This window comes from Mauremys mutica, chromosome 11, assembly GCF_020497125.1.
Source record: "Mauremys mutica isolate MM-2020 ecotype Southern chromosome 11, ASM2049712v1, whole genome shotgun sequence".
NCBI lineage: Eukaryota > Metazoa > Chordata > Testudines > Geoemydidae > Mauremys > Mauremys mutica.
Genome location: NC_059082.1, coordinates 25,895,368 through 25,915,232, shown reverse-complemented (window position 1 = coordinate 25,915,232; position 19,865 = coordinate 25,895,368). Strand labels below are relative to the sequence as shown.

General features: G+C 38.9%; 1 protein-coding gene across 21 annotated transcripts in view; it reads right to left on the bottom strand.

Annotated features, from left to right (window-relative positions):
• TCF12 (transcription factor 12) overlaps window positions 1–19,865 on the bottom strand; it is a 328,520-nt gene that overhangs the window by 62,325 nt on the left and 246,330 nt on the right. For 17 of the 21 annotated variants that reach the window (XM_044980195.1, XM_044980193.1, XM_044980202.1 and 14 more), the window contains 2 exons: window positions 3,634–3,769; window positions 208–260 (listed from right to left, as the gene is read on the bottom strand). The exons of 3 other annotated variants lie outside the window; for them this stretch is intronic. In XM_044980195.1, the coding sequence (XP_044836130.1) occupies window positions 208–260; window positions 3,634–3,769 (189 nt within the window). The remainder of the gene's footprint in view (window positions 1–207; window positions 261–3,633; window positions 3,770–19,865) is intronic. One more of the 21 variants, XM_044980214.1, reaches the window with a different exon arrangement.

Sequence of the window (19,865 nt, the reverse complement as noted above, 5' to 3'; positions counted from 1 at the left end):
ATGAGTGAGGTACAAACCATTGCTATGAAATCTAAAAACTACACATCAAATGTGTATTTAGACCTTAGGAACTGATCCAAAATAGCTTGGCTGTTTATGGTCACTAGATAAAGCCTTCCTAATGATAACTTAAAAGATCTGTATGTCAAGTAAACAGTGCGCTTTGAGCCCAATTTGTTTACTAGAAGTTAAAAATTCAGTACTTACAGAAGAAGGCAAACCAGGGGGCACCTTTCTTACTTTCTTTGTCTGTAAAGGATCTGCACACAGAAAACAACACATTTCATCAGCTATGCTGTGTTACAAAGGAGTAACAAGAACGAACAGCCACACTAAACAACTGATTATTTATTTTTCCCCACAATACAGTCCCCATTTTCTAGCTTTATGCATCTTTTCCTCTGTACCAGTGAAAGGTGCCTTACACACATTACAAGAAGGTTACAATGACTAACACATTTGTGCCCTTTTCTACAATCCTGCCTCGCTCACATTACCTTTGATCTCAGGGGATTCTCCTTGTGGAAAGGCAGTCACCCCTGACAACAATAACACTATTAGGTACATCAATACCATAATGCATTCACTAAACAATGGCCTGTAAAGTGCACAAGATGGAAGGTGGATTGACTGTGGACATAAATGAATCCCCTGCTTGCGTTCTTGGTAAAATTAGAATTACAAACACCTCTATGGTACATTAAAATCCAAATTAATGTAAACTGTGGCTTTTTAAAACAGTAAATTAATCTAAATGGATTACAACATTCAAATGCAGGGTTTATTGTAGCACCTCAGCTACCAGCAACAGTGAAGCTGATTAACCAACTAGTCGACACTCTTCACAAGTCACCAAGAGAATCCAAACCATCTTTCAGAATATTTGGAAAGTTGGAAATATGGCACCCACTTCTCTACCCCAATAATTGACTTCCATGTCACCAGGGAAGCCTATGGCTGCATACATTAAGAACTTGAAAAAATGCACAAAATAAAGTTTAACTCAACCACTACAGTCAACATGCAAATTAGATTTTCTGGCATTACGGGTCTGCCCCAATAAATAATTGATCTGGTGACATCATTGTTTATACTTTGGATTCATCCAGTTTTCAACCATAATACAAAACTCTTTCATCTTGATTTAGAATTACAATAGTGAATTTAACATTTGGTTATAGCAAGCTGAAAAGTCTCTTCTTCCTCTATAGTGTAATAAAGGTGAGAAGGTTCAGGAAGAGAAAGATAATAAAAGCAACGAATTTATTTTCTACCCCTCACTTCCCCTCAGGATACCTCTACTATGGTATGTGCCACATATTACGTTAGAGAAAAACTACAGTTCAGAAGTGCTTACACTGTATTTTTTTAAATTATTGCATACATTTTCAAGGGGGTGGACCTTTGGTTGAGAGCACCCCTACTTTACAGCCACAAATTCTCAGGTCTTGAGTTCCAGCCACTCAGTTCCAGCAAGGACAACAAGGACTCCACTACAGATCCGCAAAGGTTTATGTCCCTTGATTTTTGCCTTCTAACAAGCACCATAAGCTGGCGTGAAATTCCTCTGGAAACAACAAATTGGACCTAATCTTAAATCAAAAACCTGTAACACCACCCAATTTTATATAGTTTCCACATAAAATCATAATTCATCCTAAATGTTACGTTTGTAACAGTACCTAAAACTAGACTAGTTTGACATGGTTGGAGGTCCCACTATGAAGGTTTCACATATCTCTAGTGTCTCACTTCATATTCAGTGCTGCTCCATACCTGTCCAGAGAAGACACTTATACAGTTACCAGACACCAGTCCCACTCAACACCAGAACATGTGCTCTACAGCATTCTGTCACAGCTGATTCAATCAGCACAGGAGTAAAGATCAGATCCAGCAACTGAAATTGTGGCTATGTCTACACATTTGTGCCCTTTCCTAAAATCGTGCCATGTTCACATTAACTTTGATTTTCAGGGGAAGGCAGTAATCTGAAGAGGATTACATTATATGTGAACTAGCATACTTTTAGTTCGCACCTGCAGCGTCCACATGGGGGAGTTACAGTGCAACACTTTGGTCTGAACCGTGGGGCAGTGTAGACAGTCTCCTACATAAAACTGTCCATCATCCTAGCTCTAGCATCCCGGCCAGCCTCCTCGCAAGGTGTTCTACTAAGTGTCCAGTAAGACTACATTTTCTTTAAATGTTCCTGTTCTCGGCCACATCCTGGAGAACTTTCCAGGTTTCTTTATTAGTAGTTCTTACCTGTGTTAAGAAGCATGTGTTAAAAAGGACTGTGTAAAAAAAGGCACTCCCCAAAACTAAATGGCAACTATCTTTGTGAATGAGTCTGAATGTCAGAAATGGACAAACAGGAATTAGTTATAATTTTTGTAAAGGATAATTCTAAAAAGTCTGCCATTTCTAATTTAAGACATTAAAAAAAACATTACTTCAAACATATTCAGTACCATTTCAGTAAGTCACACAAATGGATAACTTCTATTAACTGATAAAACTCCAAGAAAAGAGGTCTCATTTCATGAAGTTTTGTTGTGGATAAACAATGGTTAAAATTGTAAAGTTAAGTACAGTCAAGTTACATATACTATGTAGCCTAAATAAATCTTTATTTGATGTATGTAGGTAAAAGTAGCACACAGGAAGAGAAGCCAAAAATGTGCAGAAATAAAGCAGATAACAGCAATTTCAGTGACCTAAAAATGGAAACTACAGTTTGTGATAATTTTCTAAAATGGAAAATCAGATGGGGAGATTTAAAATTTTTTTAAAAAAAACTAGAGCATGCATACAAAATGAAATATTTTCAACTTGGACTTTACATTATTTTGGATAGTTTCAGACTAAAGAGCATTTATATCATAAAGTAATATAAACGACTAAGCACTGGATTGTATGGTTGATATGAAGACCTTACAACTTGCAGTAGTCAGATGTTCTGTTAGTGACTAACAGTAATATGTACAGTAAGGTCCACTTATCTCGGAGCAACTCCAGAATATGAGGTACATAATATTATTTAATTGTGACCAATCTTAAAAAAACTCCCTTGAAGTATATTTTGCTAACAACATAACAAACCTGTTATGCATCTGATGGTATACACTAAATAAGTCTCATTTTCCCATTGATTACTATCTTTAACTGATACATAAATTACTGGGATCCTTAAACCAACTACATGCAACTCTAGATCATCCAGAACAAAGTAAGTTCAAGCATAAAAAAAAGGATAATTATTCTTCCTTTTACATTTTCATAGTATATAATGGTAATGACCTCAAGGTCAGGCATTTCCAGGAGTTAATGATGGCCTGGGTTAAGGGCACTCAGCTACTTCAGCTGGTCATCAACTGCTATCCATCTGTCATTACTGCTTACACAATTAAGAATTTTTTTTATGCAATACTGATCAGTGCTGAACTCAAATCAATGTATTAAACAAAATTACAGCTCATTTTATATTATCCCTCATTTAGCTATCTTAAGTAGCAGGGATTGCCCTTGAAAGGATAATTTGCAACATATAAAAAAGATATTATCTAAAATAAGGTGGGATGTGAAAAGTGCATCAGTGTTAAAGGTTTAAGAATAATCCACATTACTGACCAAGAGCTGATGAGTCATGAAGTGGTCTTCGACGTGGATTTGCAGAAGAAAATGGGTAATATGGTGTTCCAGGTTTTCCTGAGGATGACAACTGACCAGGGCTTCCAAGCCCCATATCTGATCGAAGGAGACCGGACTGTAAAATAAACAATGAAAAGCAAATTATTGAAATTACTAAGCTTCAAATTATGTTGTAAATGAATTATTAATTATGGTAGCTGCTTGTGACAGCTTTAGCCAGTTATTCAAATTTTAATCAAGGTCTTAAAGTTTAAAGAAATGTTGATATTTTTTATTATTATTATTCAGAGAATGTACTTTTGCAATATCAGAGAGACTTACAGCCCAATTTTAAAGACCAAAATAAATTTTGCTGTGACTCTGGGAAAAGCACTTTATTCCACTTAAAAGGTCTACCTACTAATACATCATACCATGCTGTAAACAAAATGATATTGATTTGCTTAATTTGTAATATAATATAAAAATGGATTCAACTGTTAAAAGATACCATATTTATAGTTTGAGATTAGGATACATTATTCAGATTTAGTATGCACACACTGGTGAATTCATAAACACAGAGAAATTATCCTGAAGAGCAATCTAAAACTCAAAAGACAAAGTATAACCTGATTACATGTAATGTGTGGAATATTCAATAATGGTGACAATGTTGTAAGCAATTCTGTATTTACACATGTATAGAGAGAGTGAGTCTCATTGTTTAAAACGTCATTTTAATGTTGCTCCTGCCTGATTTTGGGTTTCATCACCAACCCAAATCTTGGGCTGAGATTTGGTCGCTGAGGAGGGCCTTTGCCATTGAAGGTGGAAAACATGCTTAGCTCTGCAGTTACAGGTTGAAACAAACCCAAAACTCACAGTGAAACTCAGAGTGCTCTCTATACAGTAAATATATGGCTACTGAACAAAAGAAGCCCCTTTCTCTATAACAGTAACACTGAATACCTCCCACAGCTTTCCCTCATACATTAACAGTCCACACTGCATGAGCCATTTCTTACATAACAATTTGGCATCTACAGTAATATACCTTAATGGCAACTCTGAGCCAACTAGCATCTCTTATGTAAGTTCTTTGATCTCTTTTTCTTCATGCTCGATCACCACCTGAAACCTGGTGCAGATCCAACCAATTTATTTTATGTTTTATAGCCTTGCTTTTATTATACGAATCTAATTTGTGATAAAATCAACCTCCAAGATAATTACACAGATACAAAGAAGAGCTGCTAAAAGCATGCTGCTGGGTATTAGGACAAGTTAATATTGTTAGCCTAGGCTTAAACTGTGCTAACAATACCTGATAATTGAGTTGCAGGACAATAAGTGACAGGAAATGTTGAAAATAATTTATTATTAAACATTTTTAAAAAAATGCACCTTCAAACAGAGTTTCCCAAGCAGCAGAGTATTTTACAAGGGCTAAAAGTTAGCTTTGATTTTTAGTAACCCTCCAAATCATATGACGTAAACAATATATAATTCAATATACAGATGGCCTTACCATTCAAAATTATCTTCAAGTCAAATTTAGTGATGTGAAAACCAAGTGGCTTACTATTTGTATCTCACCAAAAGGTGCGCTAGATGCTGCACAGCTGCCGTGAATTCCTTTCCTCTAATTCCTTTCTTGACCCTAGCCAATCTGGCTTCCACGCTCACCACTCCACTGAAACTGCTGATGGTCATTTCATGCCAATACAATGGGTCTATGTCACCTTACTTTGCATCCCATCATAACTAGGAGAAAAGCGGTGTAGCTACAGCACTGTTGTTCTCTTGTGATTTCCAGCAGCCAGAATGGCCCCTGGGCACACAAGTTGCAGCCACCTTTGTCCTCAAGCTGCAGCCATGACAAGTACAGCACTTAATTCAGTCCTGGCACTGATAAATGTAACTCCTTTTCTACTAAGCACTCTCTAATCTCCCTCTATATGTAGCTTTTTTTATGTCACACCACAACCCTCTACGTCACTCAGGCCTGTAACCTGTGCGTTCTCTCTTCAATTCTTCCCTCTCACTAGTCCACAGATTCAAGGGTCCCACATCCAAATCTTGCTATCTCCTCCTCTTAAAAATGTCCAAGATCTGTCCTTTTCTTTCTGTTCATGTTGTTGACACTATCATCCACACCTTCATCTTTTCCATCTTGACTACTGCAACTTCTGAGAGGATGCTGATTACTCAAGGTCACTGATAGGCTCTCAACAGGACTAATCATAGAATATCAGGGTTGGAAGGGACCTTCGGAGATCATCTAGTCCAACCCCCTGCTTAAAGCAGGACCAATCCCCAATTAAATCATCCAACAGATTTTTGCCCTATGTCCCTAAATGGTCCCTTCAAAGATTGAAATCACAACCCTGGGTTTAGGAGGCCAATGCTCAAACCACTGAGCTACCCCTCCCCATCCCTAGTTCCTCAGCCCCTCTCCATTTGTTCTGCATAACTCTGGTGCTGAAAAGCTGTCAGAATAAAATGTGGCCCAGGGATCGCATAGTGTAAGGAACAACTCTGTGTTACTTTGTGCTGATACAAGGCTCGATACCATACCACCTTTACAACCCCTCGCCCTCAGCTGCCGCGTACCATCATTTTTGCTTCTTTATGATGAATAAAGCAAGCCTGAAAACTTGACTTTAAAAATAAAAAGGGACAAGGGGAGGCAAGTCTGTGCTTTGTTTTAACCTTATTAACTTCAGGAATAACAAGTCTGAATTTCCCTGTTTTAGTTGGAGGATGCAGAGATGCTAGATGTTTCTTACATATCTTCTTTTCCAGCAGTGTACAGGGCATTTGAGTTAGAACATAAGAACATAAGAACGGCCGTACCGGGTCAGACCAAAGGTCCATCTAGCCCAGTATTTGTCTACCGACAGTGGCCAATGCCAGGTGCCCCAGAGGGAGTGAACCTAACAGGCAATGATCAAGTGATCTCTCTCCTGCCATCCATCTCCATCCTCTGACGAACAGAGGCTAGGGACACCATTCTTACCCATCCTGGCTAATAGCCATTTATGGACTTAGCCACCATGAATTTATCCAGTCCCCTTTTAAACATTGTTATAGTCCTAGCCTTCACAACCTCCTCAGGCAAGGAGTTCCACAAGTTGACTGTGCGCTGCGTGAAGAAGAACTTCCTTTTATTTGTTTTAAACCTGCTGCCTATTAACTTCATTTGGTGACCCCTAGTTCTTGTATTATGGGAATAAGTAAATAACTTTTCCTTATCCACTTTCTCAACATCACTCATGATTTTATATACCTCTATCATGTCCCCCCTTAGTCTTCTCTTTTCCAATCTGAAGAGTCCTAGCCTCTTTAATCTTTCCTCGTATGGGACCCTCTCTAAACCCCTAATCATTTTAGTTGCCCTTTTCTGAACCTTTTCTAGTGCTAGAATATCTTTTTTGAGGTGAGGAGACCACATCTGTACACAGTATTTGAGATGTGGGCGTACCACGGATTTATATAAGGGCAATAATATATTCTCAGTCTTATTTTCTATCCCCTTTTTAAAAATAGTTAAATAGGTATTAGCAAAACGCAAAAAGTTTTAAAGCATCCTGAATTAAAACAGCTAATCCACTGAATCAGATTTCACATTCTTGATATCTATGATGCCATAATCTTACTAGCTCTCTAGTCTGTCTAGAGAATCTTCCAGGAAAAGCAAAGTAGACAAAGCACAAAAAGGGAATGAAGCAATTTTCTTTCCTTTCCCAGGTCCTCTTCAAAAACCTGTACAGTTTGCCTTTAAAAAATACATAAATATACCTCATTGTTCTGCAGTGCTACTGAATTATCAAAGCTGCTACTTAAACTATTTGGCAAGTTTTTAGGGGTGACCATCATACAGAGAACTTAGTTTAGGTATACAACTCAGTGCTTCCCACCTAACATCATTTAAAGGAACAAATGAAAACCAGTCAGCAATAAGTAGTGTGCCTATTTTAAGGTTGCTCAAAGGAGCGCAGAATTTGCCTGCAGCCCAGGAATATGTGGCTTTGGAAGAAACTACCCTCCTGCTTTGCAAAAACATCTCAGATTGGCCGATATAGCAGGGGAAAGATTCCAGTCAGTATTCAGCTGTCTCAAGATGTCACTCATAAGAGCATGCAGTGGTGTTGCAGCCTTGTTGGTTTCAGGATATTAGTGAGACAAAGTGGGTGAGGTAATATTCTTTTATTAGACCAACTTCCGAGCGAGACAAGCTTTTGACCTACGTAGAGCTCTCCTTCAAGTCTGGGAAACTCTGCGTAGGTCAAAAGCTTCTTTCTCTCACCTATAGAAGTTGGTCCAACAAAAGATATTACCTCACCCACAGTGTCTGTCATAAGAGCAGTCAGAGAGAGATTGGAGCATTCTAGCAACTGACCTTATGTAATGACAGTAGCTTTCATGACACCTTTGGGGGTTTCCCTGTACCTAAAAAGGGGAACCTCAAAAGGTCATCTCTTTCACACAAGCAACAGGAGATGCTGCTGGAAATTATCCACATGGACAATCTCTACCTATACAGGGAGAAGTGGGTACTTAGTATCTGATATCTTAGGAGAAAACACTTGAAGGAAGGAAAGGACAATGAGTGCAGACATGCTCTCTTCTACCAATTCACTTCCGCCAAGTAATTCCCCAAAGACAGATGCCCACATCCCTCCCAACCCCTACTTCTCAGCTGTCAGCCTCCATTCATGAAAACTACAACCCTCAATCTTTCGAGTTGTCAAACACACCACGCCCCTGTCACCTTTGCTTACCTCCTAAATTTTACCATAACCTGATTATTTCTGCAAGGACATGAAATAAGTGTTGAAACATTCAAGAACTCTTCATTATTACTGTGCTATAATACAACTAAAGGAATCCACTCCTTTGGTTTGTTATTGCATTTATTTTACATTGAAGCAGAAATGTTAGTCAGTGGCTCCAGTACTGACATGATACAGCAACTAGGAGTCTAGAGCTAGTCAGACACAGAAATCAATGGAATAATCACAGAACTTGCATACAGCAAGTCTCAGAATATACAGTGTATTGTGTACAAATCTAATAGCAGCACAGATTAATTTGTAAATCTATGCTATAGAGTTATTCTCCAAGTATATTCTTCTGATGTTACTGCAACTGAGTGAGGCATAGTAAGTACAACTGGTTAAACATAGTTTTTTGTCTGCCACAGTAAAATAAAAATAGATGTCATTAGCTCATCTTATTGACTTTTCTGCCTGTCTGAACCAATTGAGAAGCAATATAGACTAGGATTGATCCTGTCCTAAGGGCATCTGATGGAGAAAGGAATACACAAATACCTCTGAGGATACAGTGACTAGCAAGGAAGCTTTGTATTATCAGTACAAGGCTACTCTGGGCTAACTGCTTTTAGTCTCTTCACAGGCATCAGTTTACTGAGATGATACATAGCTTAGTTCTTAGCATTAATACAGAATGTTCAAGTCCTCAGTCACCTAGAACCTCATCTGCTAAACATGTATCCAATTACTAAGGAATAATCAATGACTAGTTATCCTCCAGAAACACTGGCTAACACTGCCTGGATTAGTGTCATCACAGATAAACAGATATCATGTTAAGTAACTGCCTCTCTGAATTACATGAAACAAATACCCATATTGTAAATAAACAAGACAATTAATATAAAGGAATTTTTCTAATGATTTGTAGTAGATACTAACCAGAAAAAAGAAAGGGTTTTTATTTCAGTCAACCAAGTGACAGAACAGCCCTAATTCCAAAGAGGAAAATGACTGGTTATGGAGGCAGGGAGAGTACACTCAGCTGCACTGCTTTTCTGCACCCCCCCTTCAATTTAATCCAGGAAACAGCTTTGATGATGGCCTCAGTGGAATCAACGTGACCTGCCCCAAGAGGTAAAAGTGCTACAGCATTCTAGGGGAAGGGGTGATTCAGCAAAATATGCCACAGAAGGATGAAATAAAGAAGAATCACCTCTTCACACACAGGGAATAAATAAATACATACATACATACATACATACAGAAAAGAATGACACACAAACATGTAATGTGTCTACTTTCAGAATACAAAAGGTTAGATTTGTATAACAGTTTTTACATATACTGCAAGATATATATTTAATTAGTTTCAACTTGCATATTAACTGAATCTAATTAACTCTATGCCTAATTAAACCATTATGATTTTGTGAATAGTAAATATTTTGTTTGTTTGTTTGTTTTTGAAGCAAACATGTATTTTCAAATAGTTTTAAAACTGGATTCTTTCACAGGTTTTGGGAAGGAAGAAAGGAAAAAGTTACCCCTACTATTTTTTAAAAGATCATTCTCTCTTACTTCTATGGACCTCCAAAATTCTGTTGACAGAATCTGATTCTGAAGTAGCATCTGCTTTCTATAAAGATGTTTTTGGTAGAGTGCAAATAAATAATTTGAACACTCCGGTAAGCAGTTCTTCGATTTTTCAAAGCATAATTTATGAAAATGAAAATCTGGGTGAACAAGTGTTTTAAAATTTCTCTGCATTATATTCTCCGAAGGCTCTCAAAGATTTGGGTTATTTCTAGACTAGGAAATCAGGTAATGCTTAAACATTTGTTAGCTAACATTTTTTAACTAACGTCTTTAAATGTTAGTATAAAAATGGGTTCGCTGGTTGCCGCTGACCCAAGGCTCTCCTCTAAGGGCTCACCATGATCACCACATACATTTTTGAGGGTACTATTATGTTTGTCTTAGTTTCAAAAACATTTTAGTTAAAATATATCAGCTAACCATGTTTCATTGGATGCCCCTTGATTCACTTTATCTCCTTGAAAGAGGGGGAGATGTAGAGTGGTGATTGTGTTTGGGGACACCAACCCCCTTCCGCACATAACACATCGATCTGAGGTCATAGCTCATCTCACTTCAACGCCATTTGTGGAGTATTTTCCTCTTCTTCCCTGCGTCCAGTGTTGGTCTTCACTCATAACACCCTTAGCAGGGGCCCTTATCGGATACTATCAGCCAGAACCAGATGGAACCAACGTTTGCATTGGCAGGTGCAGGGGTGACCACACCCAAAGCAGTGCAGCATATACTGCCGCCCTACCCATTACCTACGAAACCTGGTCTATGCTTTAGGACAAACTCCATAATGTCTATGACTTTCTTGACTGATGAGAAAATCCACCAGATTTGCCACCTGGAATGTACTAACCCCAAACAAAGTTGGGTATCATCTTTTCGTAATCCCAGAAATGGAAAGACATCACATTCAAATTGCTAGAATAACCGAAATGAAACTCAACAATAACTGTCAACAATTTGTGGAGGACACTAGTCTATTGTACTCTGGAGGAATCAGTCATATAAACAGGATGGCATTCATCCTACAAACACTTAATAAAACACTCACAACGTAGCACACTATTTCTGATGGACTGCTATATGCTAGGTTGAGGCACTGCATGGGAAGCTGTCCATCATTGTTGCCTATGCTCCCACCAAGGGGGCAACATGTTAAGAAAGATTAATTCTATCCGCAGCTAGCACCAGTAATGCAATCTGTTCCACCGCATGATGAACTTGTTATACTCAGAGATATGGCCACCACATCTAGTTGTCCCAGAAATGGCTTGCAAACTATTCTTGGGCCATTTTTTTCTGGAACAATAAATGACAACTCTAAGATTACTCTCCTTTTGCACTTCTCACAACATTACCATCACTGGAAGTTGATTCAGATGCTTTGAATCTATCAAGAAACCTGGATATCCAGTGATGGCCAGACAAGGAAGGTATATTGGTCCTGAATCATAATATATTAAGGTCCTACCAGGTTTACCAAGGTGCAGAAGCCCATCTCCTTGTTGATGAAGTGGCACTTACTCCCTAATTTCAACATAAAAGTGAGCATGTTATGCTACATAAGGCATAACGCATCTGTGAAAATCCAGCACAAGTACGCTGTCACAAAGAAAAACTAACCTGATGTATTTGGTGCTTTCCTGGATGATGTAGAATTAGCCTGGAAGCCGTAGATGCCATTCTGGCCTAAAACACTACAAGTGATGTGATCTGGCCCTAGCCCTGTTCAGCTGTGCAATGGATTGGCTCCTTGAATACATACATGCTAATATCAGTATAACTGTCAGTTCAACCTCTCTACTGACCTGGATTAAGTGGATGTCATTGACTAGTTTGGTCAGGACACAAATGATCTCAAGGATGCACTAGAGAGCTTCCAGTATGAGGGAGCTGCCCTAGGGCTAAGGGTTTCTTGGGCAAACACAAAAATCCACAATGTTGTCTTGTATCACAATTTTTGTGCCATCTGTGCTTCTGGATAAACTGTGGAAGTTTATAGACTTCCTCTATCTAGGCTGTAAAATATCATCAGATCGGCATAGCCAGCCAGATATCCTAAGGAAAACTGATTTAGCAGCTTCAGTTTTAAAGGACCTGCACAGGGTCGGGAACCAAAAGAATGTGAAACTATATACAAAAGTACAGATTCATCGAACCTGCATACTGCCAATTCTCTTATGTTGCTTAAACAAGACATCAGCAGGCTGGAGGCATTTGCATGTGTTGTCATAAGCCACTACTGAATACAAGATGTTTTGACTATCCATATTAGGCACATATAATTGAGAACTGGCTTCAAGAGTCATCACTGGCTACTGCCGGCTTACTCGCCTCAGCGACAAAGTCTCCGCACATCAATCTCTGAAGATCAGAATTGAGGTCAGAAGGGCACTTGGCCCAGTCATGGACTGGTGGCACTCATGCAGTTGCCTGCAATTAACATGGCTAAACCAGATCAGTATTAATTCTATGGAGCTCTTAGACTCCTGGAACTAAGTCATATAGTGTGATCATGGACACTCGGCAATATGTACCTCCATTGCCTAACCGTATTCCTTTTATTGTAGTATGTTAGCTAATATGTTCTTAAGCAATCTAATTTTCTAGTCTTGGCTACATGAGGCAAAATTCTGCCCTCAAATACAATGAGCTTGCACAATTGTACCTATTACCCAACTGCTAAGGGGCTGCTTATATGAAAAGGAGGCCAGAGTTTATCCTGTTATAAATATTTCATTATGGCAAAGCCATTGCAACACCATAGTTAAGGTTGTATTCTGGTTTGTACATGAAACAGGAGTTCAACATTCAATACCAAAAAAACCCAAAAACAGAATATGACTGAAATTTTCAGCATGCAATCCACAACTATTTGAATCTTCTGAGGAGTTTCAAGAAAGTTAGCCAAATCATTTCTGAAATTTAATCAATTAAAATCCCCCTCCCCAAATAGTTCATATTTTGAGTGTCTCTTTTCAGGCCCTTCTAGCTGAAAAGCCACAAAGTCAAAGTAGATAGTAAAAAAAATGTAATATGCATTCAGTGGGTACTTTTGGGGTTATATAATTATTTTGTTAATTAACAAAAAGAAAATTAATGTGTTAATGTTGTTTTAACTGAATCCTTATGCACCTTGATTAACTGATGGAGAACAAGATTTACAGGGACCAGTACCCTCTATGAAGTAAGAGCTGCTGGTTCAGCATCCACTTTCCTAAGCATGAATGAATGATTTCCAGAAGCATGCAGAACCAATCGTAAAGAGAAGTTTGGTATGTTTGTGATGCTGGGAGAGGGGGAAATTTTCACTGGGGCAGAGTTCAGTTTTTGGTACGCTGTCTGCCATTGTGAAGGATGTTTGATTCCGGGTGGAGGAAGCGAAGTCATATGCTGTTAGATGCTTTAAATTTTCATTTTATTGCTTTGGTGAGTTTGTGTTAAGTAAGCAATCTTAACTCTGACTCACCTTAGTATTTCTCTGTATAATTGAATAAAATGTGGTGATAAAGGGAACAGTCAAGCTCCACTAAACAAGGAGACATAAGGAGGAAGAAGTAACATACTTTATTAGCCCAATTTCTGTTGGTGAGAGAGAGAAGCTTTCAAGCTTGCCCTCTTTAGGTAAGTTGCACACGTACACTTCTTTTTGACTGAAAAAGCTCGTATAAAGTTAAAAATGCAATAAAGTAATTTCCTTGGGAGATTCTATTACTTTATAGACCTTCTGGCGACAAGACGGCAACTTACCCGAGTCACATGCCATTCATCACAGTCAAGTCCAAGTAAACAACTAAGACATGTAGTGTTGTATTTTTAACTCTATTCAGTTTTCTGGTATTTTTTGACAAATTTATACAAACAGACCACAATAAACTCTGAATTTGGAAAACACTGACTTTTGTGAAATTATATTATAATGTAAATTTTTTAAATTTAAATTCTAGGGATATGTTCGCAATTATCAGCATGTTAAAGAATCCTATCCTGAGAATCTCATTAGATAGTGATGTGAAATACAGTTGTTTCCATTTTGAGAACAAAGGGACCTTGAATGAGTAATCAATAGCAACGGGCAGAAAATGAGACATTAATTATGATCCTCTAGTGTTTTGTCTCAGACAAGGTTTCATTAAATGTATTGTGCTAACCTGTACAGTTTCAAGTCATTACCAATACATTTGACCATATACATTTATTGGGAGCAGGCGAGAGCATCTAAAAAAAAAAAGTGTGTTACATGAAGTCTTGAATATTGTTTTTCTTGCTCAATTTGAAATAAAAGCATGGATTGCAAAACATTAGTCATTTTTTAAAAAAATACCCAAATCTTATAATCTCAGTGTAGTCTCTTGAAAATTTAATTATCATCTTCTATACCTAAAGTGTCACGCAGGTTTGAGAAGATAATGACAGTCATCCATCAATTGCACCCTGCCAGTGTAATCAGGCTAATCTAGCTCACTGGAGTAAAAAGAAGCTACCTAGGGTACTAAATACTAAAGTGCTACAACATCATAAACAAAATAACAGATATTTAGTTTTACTATTCTCCTTAATTAACATTAACACTGAGAAATAGTGAGATCTCAATATATTCCTCCTCCTCTCTTTAAACTAAAGCTTTTTTCAGTACTACATCAGCTGTCTACTCAATATGTAAACCCAAGCAGAACATGCTATTGTGGATATTTCTATTCCAAAGAAAGGGTGGGGGGAGGAGGGAAGGGGAAGAAAGATGAAAATATCACAGTAAGTAGGTTCTAGAAGAATCCAAACAAAAAGACTTTTTTCGGGGGGGGAGGGAGAGGGAAGGAATAAATATGGGAAGGGAGGCATAATGTTTTTGTGTTTATTCGGCGTTTAAATTACTTGAAAGCATCCAATCAATAGAGTTATTTTTAAATGACTACCTCCCTCTCTCCACTGTGATGGTTGGTTTCCCGCACTGGTACCCTAAGTGGTAAGACTACAAATGCTGTTATAGGCTTCTAGAAGCAGAACCCTGCTGATGTTGGTGTCCGATCCCTGAGGTTTTGCTGGCTCAGCTTGTCTTTTGCTCATCCCCCAGAGTGAGGTATTTTTGCTTTGCATACTTAATTCTGGGAATTCATTACTAAATACTGTGATTACAGCCTCTCCCCCCCCCCGAATCTTTTTGCTACATTATGAAAGGAATAATTTGAGCTTTTTCCTTTGCATGATTATACAAAGGAGGCAGCTTTATATGGTACTGAGAAGTGTCAGGCGAGGAGCAGCTAAAGGGGTATTCATCCTACATTTTAATTTTTGGGTAACCTGCTTTTCTTTATGATTATGAGATGTGGGCATGAGAAGTTGACTTTGTAATTATAATACAGCATCTGCCAGCTGAGTTTTAGTGTTTTAAAACTCAGAGTGTAAATATACCAAGACACTATCTCAAGCTCTATCTTTGCATCAACTTAAGTCCTCTGTATCTTCAGCACAATCATATTTTAAAATGCAGGACCACTGCACTATGTTGTATGTTTTTAGAATTGAGGTGCTGCTGCTTCTCCCCAACAACATCTAAGAGGAAGATCCCCAACCTCTTCCAAATGTTCACTCATACTGGGTTCAAAGTAGTGATGGCTCAAATCACACCTGGAGTGGATTCTAACAACATCATTTGTATAGCACTGATTTTTTTTTTAAAAGACCTGGGGATGACGGGAGGAGAAGGAAAAAGGTTTGCACTAGGGCTATTGATTAATTGCAGTTAACTCACATGATTAACTCAAAAAAATTAATCGCGATTAAAACAATTAATCGCACTGTTAAACAATAGACTACCAATAGAAATGTATTAAATATTTTTGGATTTTTTTCTACATTTTCAAATATAGTGATTTTAAGTACAACACAGAATACAAAGTGTACACTGCACACTTTACATTACAAATATTTGCACTGTAAAAATGATAAACAAAAAAGTATTTTTCAGTTTACCTCATACAAGTACTGTAGTGCAATCTCTATCGTCAAAATGCAACTTACAAATGTAGATAACTGTTCTCAAAAAACAAAACAATGCAAAACTTTAGAGCCTACAAGTCCACTCAGTCCTATTTCTTGTTCAGCCAATCGCTAAGACAATGTTTGTTTACATTTACAGGAGATAATGCTGCCCTCTTCTTATTTACAAGGTTATCAGGAAGTGAGAACACATGTTCGCATGGGACTTTTGTAGCCGGCATTGCCGGGCCAGATATGCTAAATATTTATATGCCCCTTCATGCTTTGGCCACCATTCCACGGGACATACTTCCATGCTGATGATGTTCATTAAAAAAATGTGTTAATTAAATTTGTGACTGAACTCATTGGGGGGGAATTATATGTCTCCTGCTCTGTTTTACCTGAAATCTGCCATATATTTCATGTTACAGTAGAGTTGGATGATGATCAGCACATGTTGTTCATTTTAAGAACACTGTCACAGCAGATCTGACAAAACACAAAAAAGGTACCAATGTGAGATTTCTAAAGACAGCTACAGCACTCGACCCAAGGTTTAAGAATCTGAAGTGCCTTCCAAAATCTGAGAGAGATGAGGTGTGGAACATGTTTTCAGAAGTCTTAAAAGAGCAACACTCCGATGCGGAAACTACAGAATCCAAACCTTCAAAAAATAAAATCAACCTTCTGCTGGTGGCTTCTGACTCAGATGATGAACGTGAACACGCATCGGTCCGCACTGCTTTGAATTGTTATTGAGCAGAACCTATCATCAGCATGGGCGCATGTCCTCTGGAATGGTGGATGAAGCATGAAGGGACATATGAATCTTTAGCGCATCTGGAATGTAAATATCTTGCAATGCCAGCTGCAACAGTGCCATGAGAACGCCTGTTCTCACTTTCTGGTGACATTGTGAACAAGAAGCAGGCAGCATTATCTCCTGCAAATGTAAACAAACTTGTTTGTCTGAGCGATTGGATGAACAAGAAATAGGACTGAGAGGACTTGTAGGCTCTAAAGTTGTACATTGTTTTATTTTTAATGCAGTAATTTTTTGTACATAATTCTACATTTTAAGTTAAACTTTCATGATAGAGACTGCACTACAGTACTTGTATTAGGTGAATTGAAAAATACTATTTATTTTGTTTTTTACAGTGCAAATATTTGTAATAAAAATAAATATAAAGTGAGCACTGTACACTTTATATTTTGTCTGGTAATTGAAATAAATATATTTGAGAATGTAGAAAACATCCAAAAATATTTAAATAGTATTTCATTATTGTTGAACAGTGCGATTAATTGAGATTAATTTTTTTAATCGCTTGACAGCCCTACTTTGAACTATTTTGGTGTACTTTTCAAATACACGTCTTTCAGGTTTCAGAAGCAGGAAACTGAAATTAATGACAGCTCATCCCAATTTGTGAAATACTAAATTTAAAAAGTCTTCTGTTACAAAACTATAAAGATGACTTAGCTAAAGCTACAATTCCATTGCCAACCCAACACACCACACCACGTAAACCCTATGAATTATTTGATCTTTGTGCAACTGAGATCTATGCTGAAATGCTGTATTAAATGAAGACTTTTGATCTCTGCAAATAAAGCTGTTATGAACAGTTGTTACTGTGCACACATGACCAACTAACCTTAGAAAAATATATTAAAATGCTTTTTTACAAGTTGAAAATAGGTCCACATAATGGCTGTGTTAATTTACATGTCACATTTAGATCTTCTTGTCCTCTGCTGGGTTTCCCTCCCAATATGTGATGAAATAAGAACCCCCACACATGCACAGATCATAGAGATTTTGCCACCAGCCCATATAATCCATTATTAATGTAACAAAGAATGTCTCTAGTGGTACAATGAAACTATGTTAGCAAAAATTTTTCTGATTAGTGGACCAAATAACGGTTAGCATTTTAATGCCTAATCATGTATGTTTTCACTTACAAAGCTGTACATATCACTGAATAACCAACTATTCTAAAGTGTTTTGATGCCAGGTTCAGTGTTATCATAGAATCATAGAATATTAGGGTTGGAAGAGACTTCAGGAGGTCATCTAGTCCAATCCCCTGCTCAAAGCAGGACCAACACCAACTAAATCATCCCAGCCAGGGCTTTGTCAAGCCAGGCCTTAAAAACCTCTCAGGATAGAGATTCCACCACCTTTCTAGGCAACCCATTCCATTGCTTCACCACCCTCCTAGTGAAATAGTGTTTCCTAATATCCAACCTAGGCCTCCCCCACTGCAACTTGAGACCATTGCTGCTTCTTCTGCCATCTGCCACCACTGAGAACAGCCTACCGCCATACTCTTTGGAACCTCCCTTCAGGTAACTGAAGGCTGCTATCAAATCCCCCCTCACTCTTCTCTTCTGCAGACTAAATAACCCCAGTTCCCTCAGCCTCTCCTCGTAAGTCATGTGCCCCAGCCCCCTAATCATTTTCATTGCCGTCCGCTGGACTCTCTCCAATTTGTCCACATCTCTTCTGTAGTGCGGTGACCAAAACTGGACTCAATACTCCAGGTGTGGCCTCACCAGTGCCAAATAGAAGGGAATAATCACTTCCCTCGATCTGCTGAAATCTCCTACTAATACAGCCCAATATGTCATTGGCCTTCTTGGCAACAAGGGCACACTGCTGACTCATATCCAGCTTCTCGCCCAGGTCCTTTTCTGCAGAACTGCTTCTTAGCCAGTTAGTCCCCAGCTTGTAGCAGTGCATGGGATTCTTCCTTCCTAAGTGCAGAACTCTGCACTTGCCCTTGTTGAACCTCATCAGATTTCTTTTGACCTAATCCTCCAATTTGTTTAGGTCACTCTGGACCCTATCCCTACCCTCCAGTGTATCTACCTACCCCCCAGCTTAGTGTCATCGGCAAACTTGCTGAGGATGCAATTAATCCCATCATCCAGATCATTCATAAAGATGTTGAACAAAACCGGCCCCAGGACCAGGGCCGCCTGGGGGGGGGACAAGTGGAGCAATTTGCCCCAGGCCCCCACGAGAGTTTTTCAGGGCCCCTGGAGCAGGGTCCTTCACTCACTCCGGTGGCCCTGGAAAACTCTCACGGGGCACGGGCCCCCGGAGCTTCTTCCACTCCGGGTCTTTGGCGGCAATTCGGCGGCAGGGGGTCCTTCTGCTCCGGGACCCACCGCTGAAGTGTCCCGAAGACCGGCGGCGGGGGGGCCTTTCCGCCCTGGGACCCGCCGCCGAAGTGCCAGGTCTTCGGCGGCAATTCGGCGGCGGGGGCCTCCTGCCGCTGAAGACCCCAGGCCCCCTGAATCCTCTGGGCGGCCCTGCTCAGGACTGACCCCTGGAGCACTCCACTTGATACTGGCAGCCAACTAGACATCGAGCCGTTGATCACTACCCATTGAACCCGACAATCTAGCCAGCTTTCTATTCACCTTATAGGACTGATAGTGTTCCAGTAGGCTGTTGGGCTACTCAGGGTTAAATATTAGACAAAAGGTGAAAAGCCCAATAATAAAATTATATTTGCATCCCAGTCCTAATATACAGGTTATGGTCATATTCCTGAGTACAAACATTATCTCAGTCTAGAATAGTTCAATAAAATATCTGTTACCCTTCCCCATCCCAGGCTACGACCCACACTCTTGAAAGATCTTCTGGGATGGTTACACAAGCAAGTATGAGTTGCATGGTTTGGTTCCCCTACTGCTATTATCAAAGTACTCAAGTAGTCCTTTGCTTCCATTCAGCTTTTTTCAAGATACTGGTTTGGAGATGCACTCTCCCCTAACTCAGTTGAGTTGACATTTTATAAGAAATGGGTTGTCTGCACAAACTTTATCCTCTAACAGTAGTCATCAGAATGGACTATT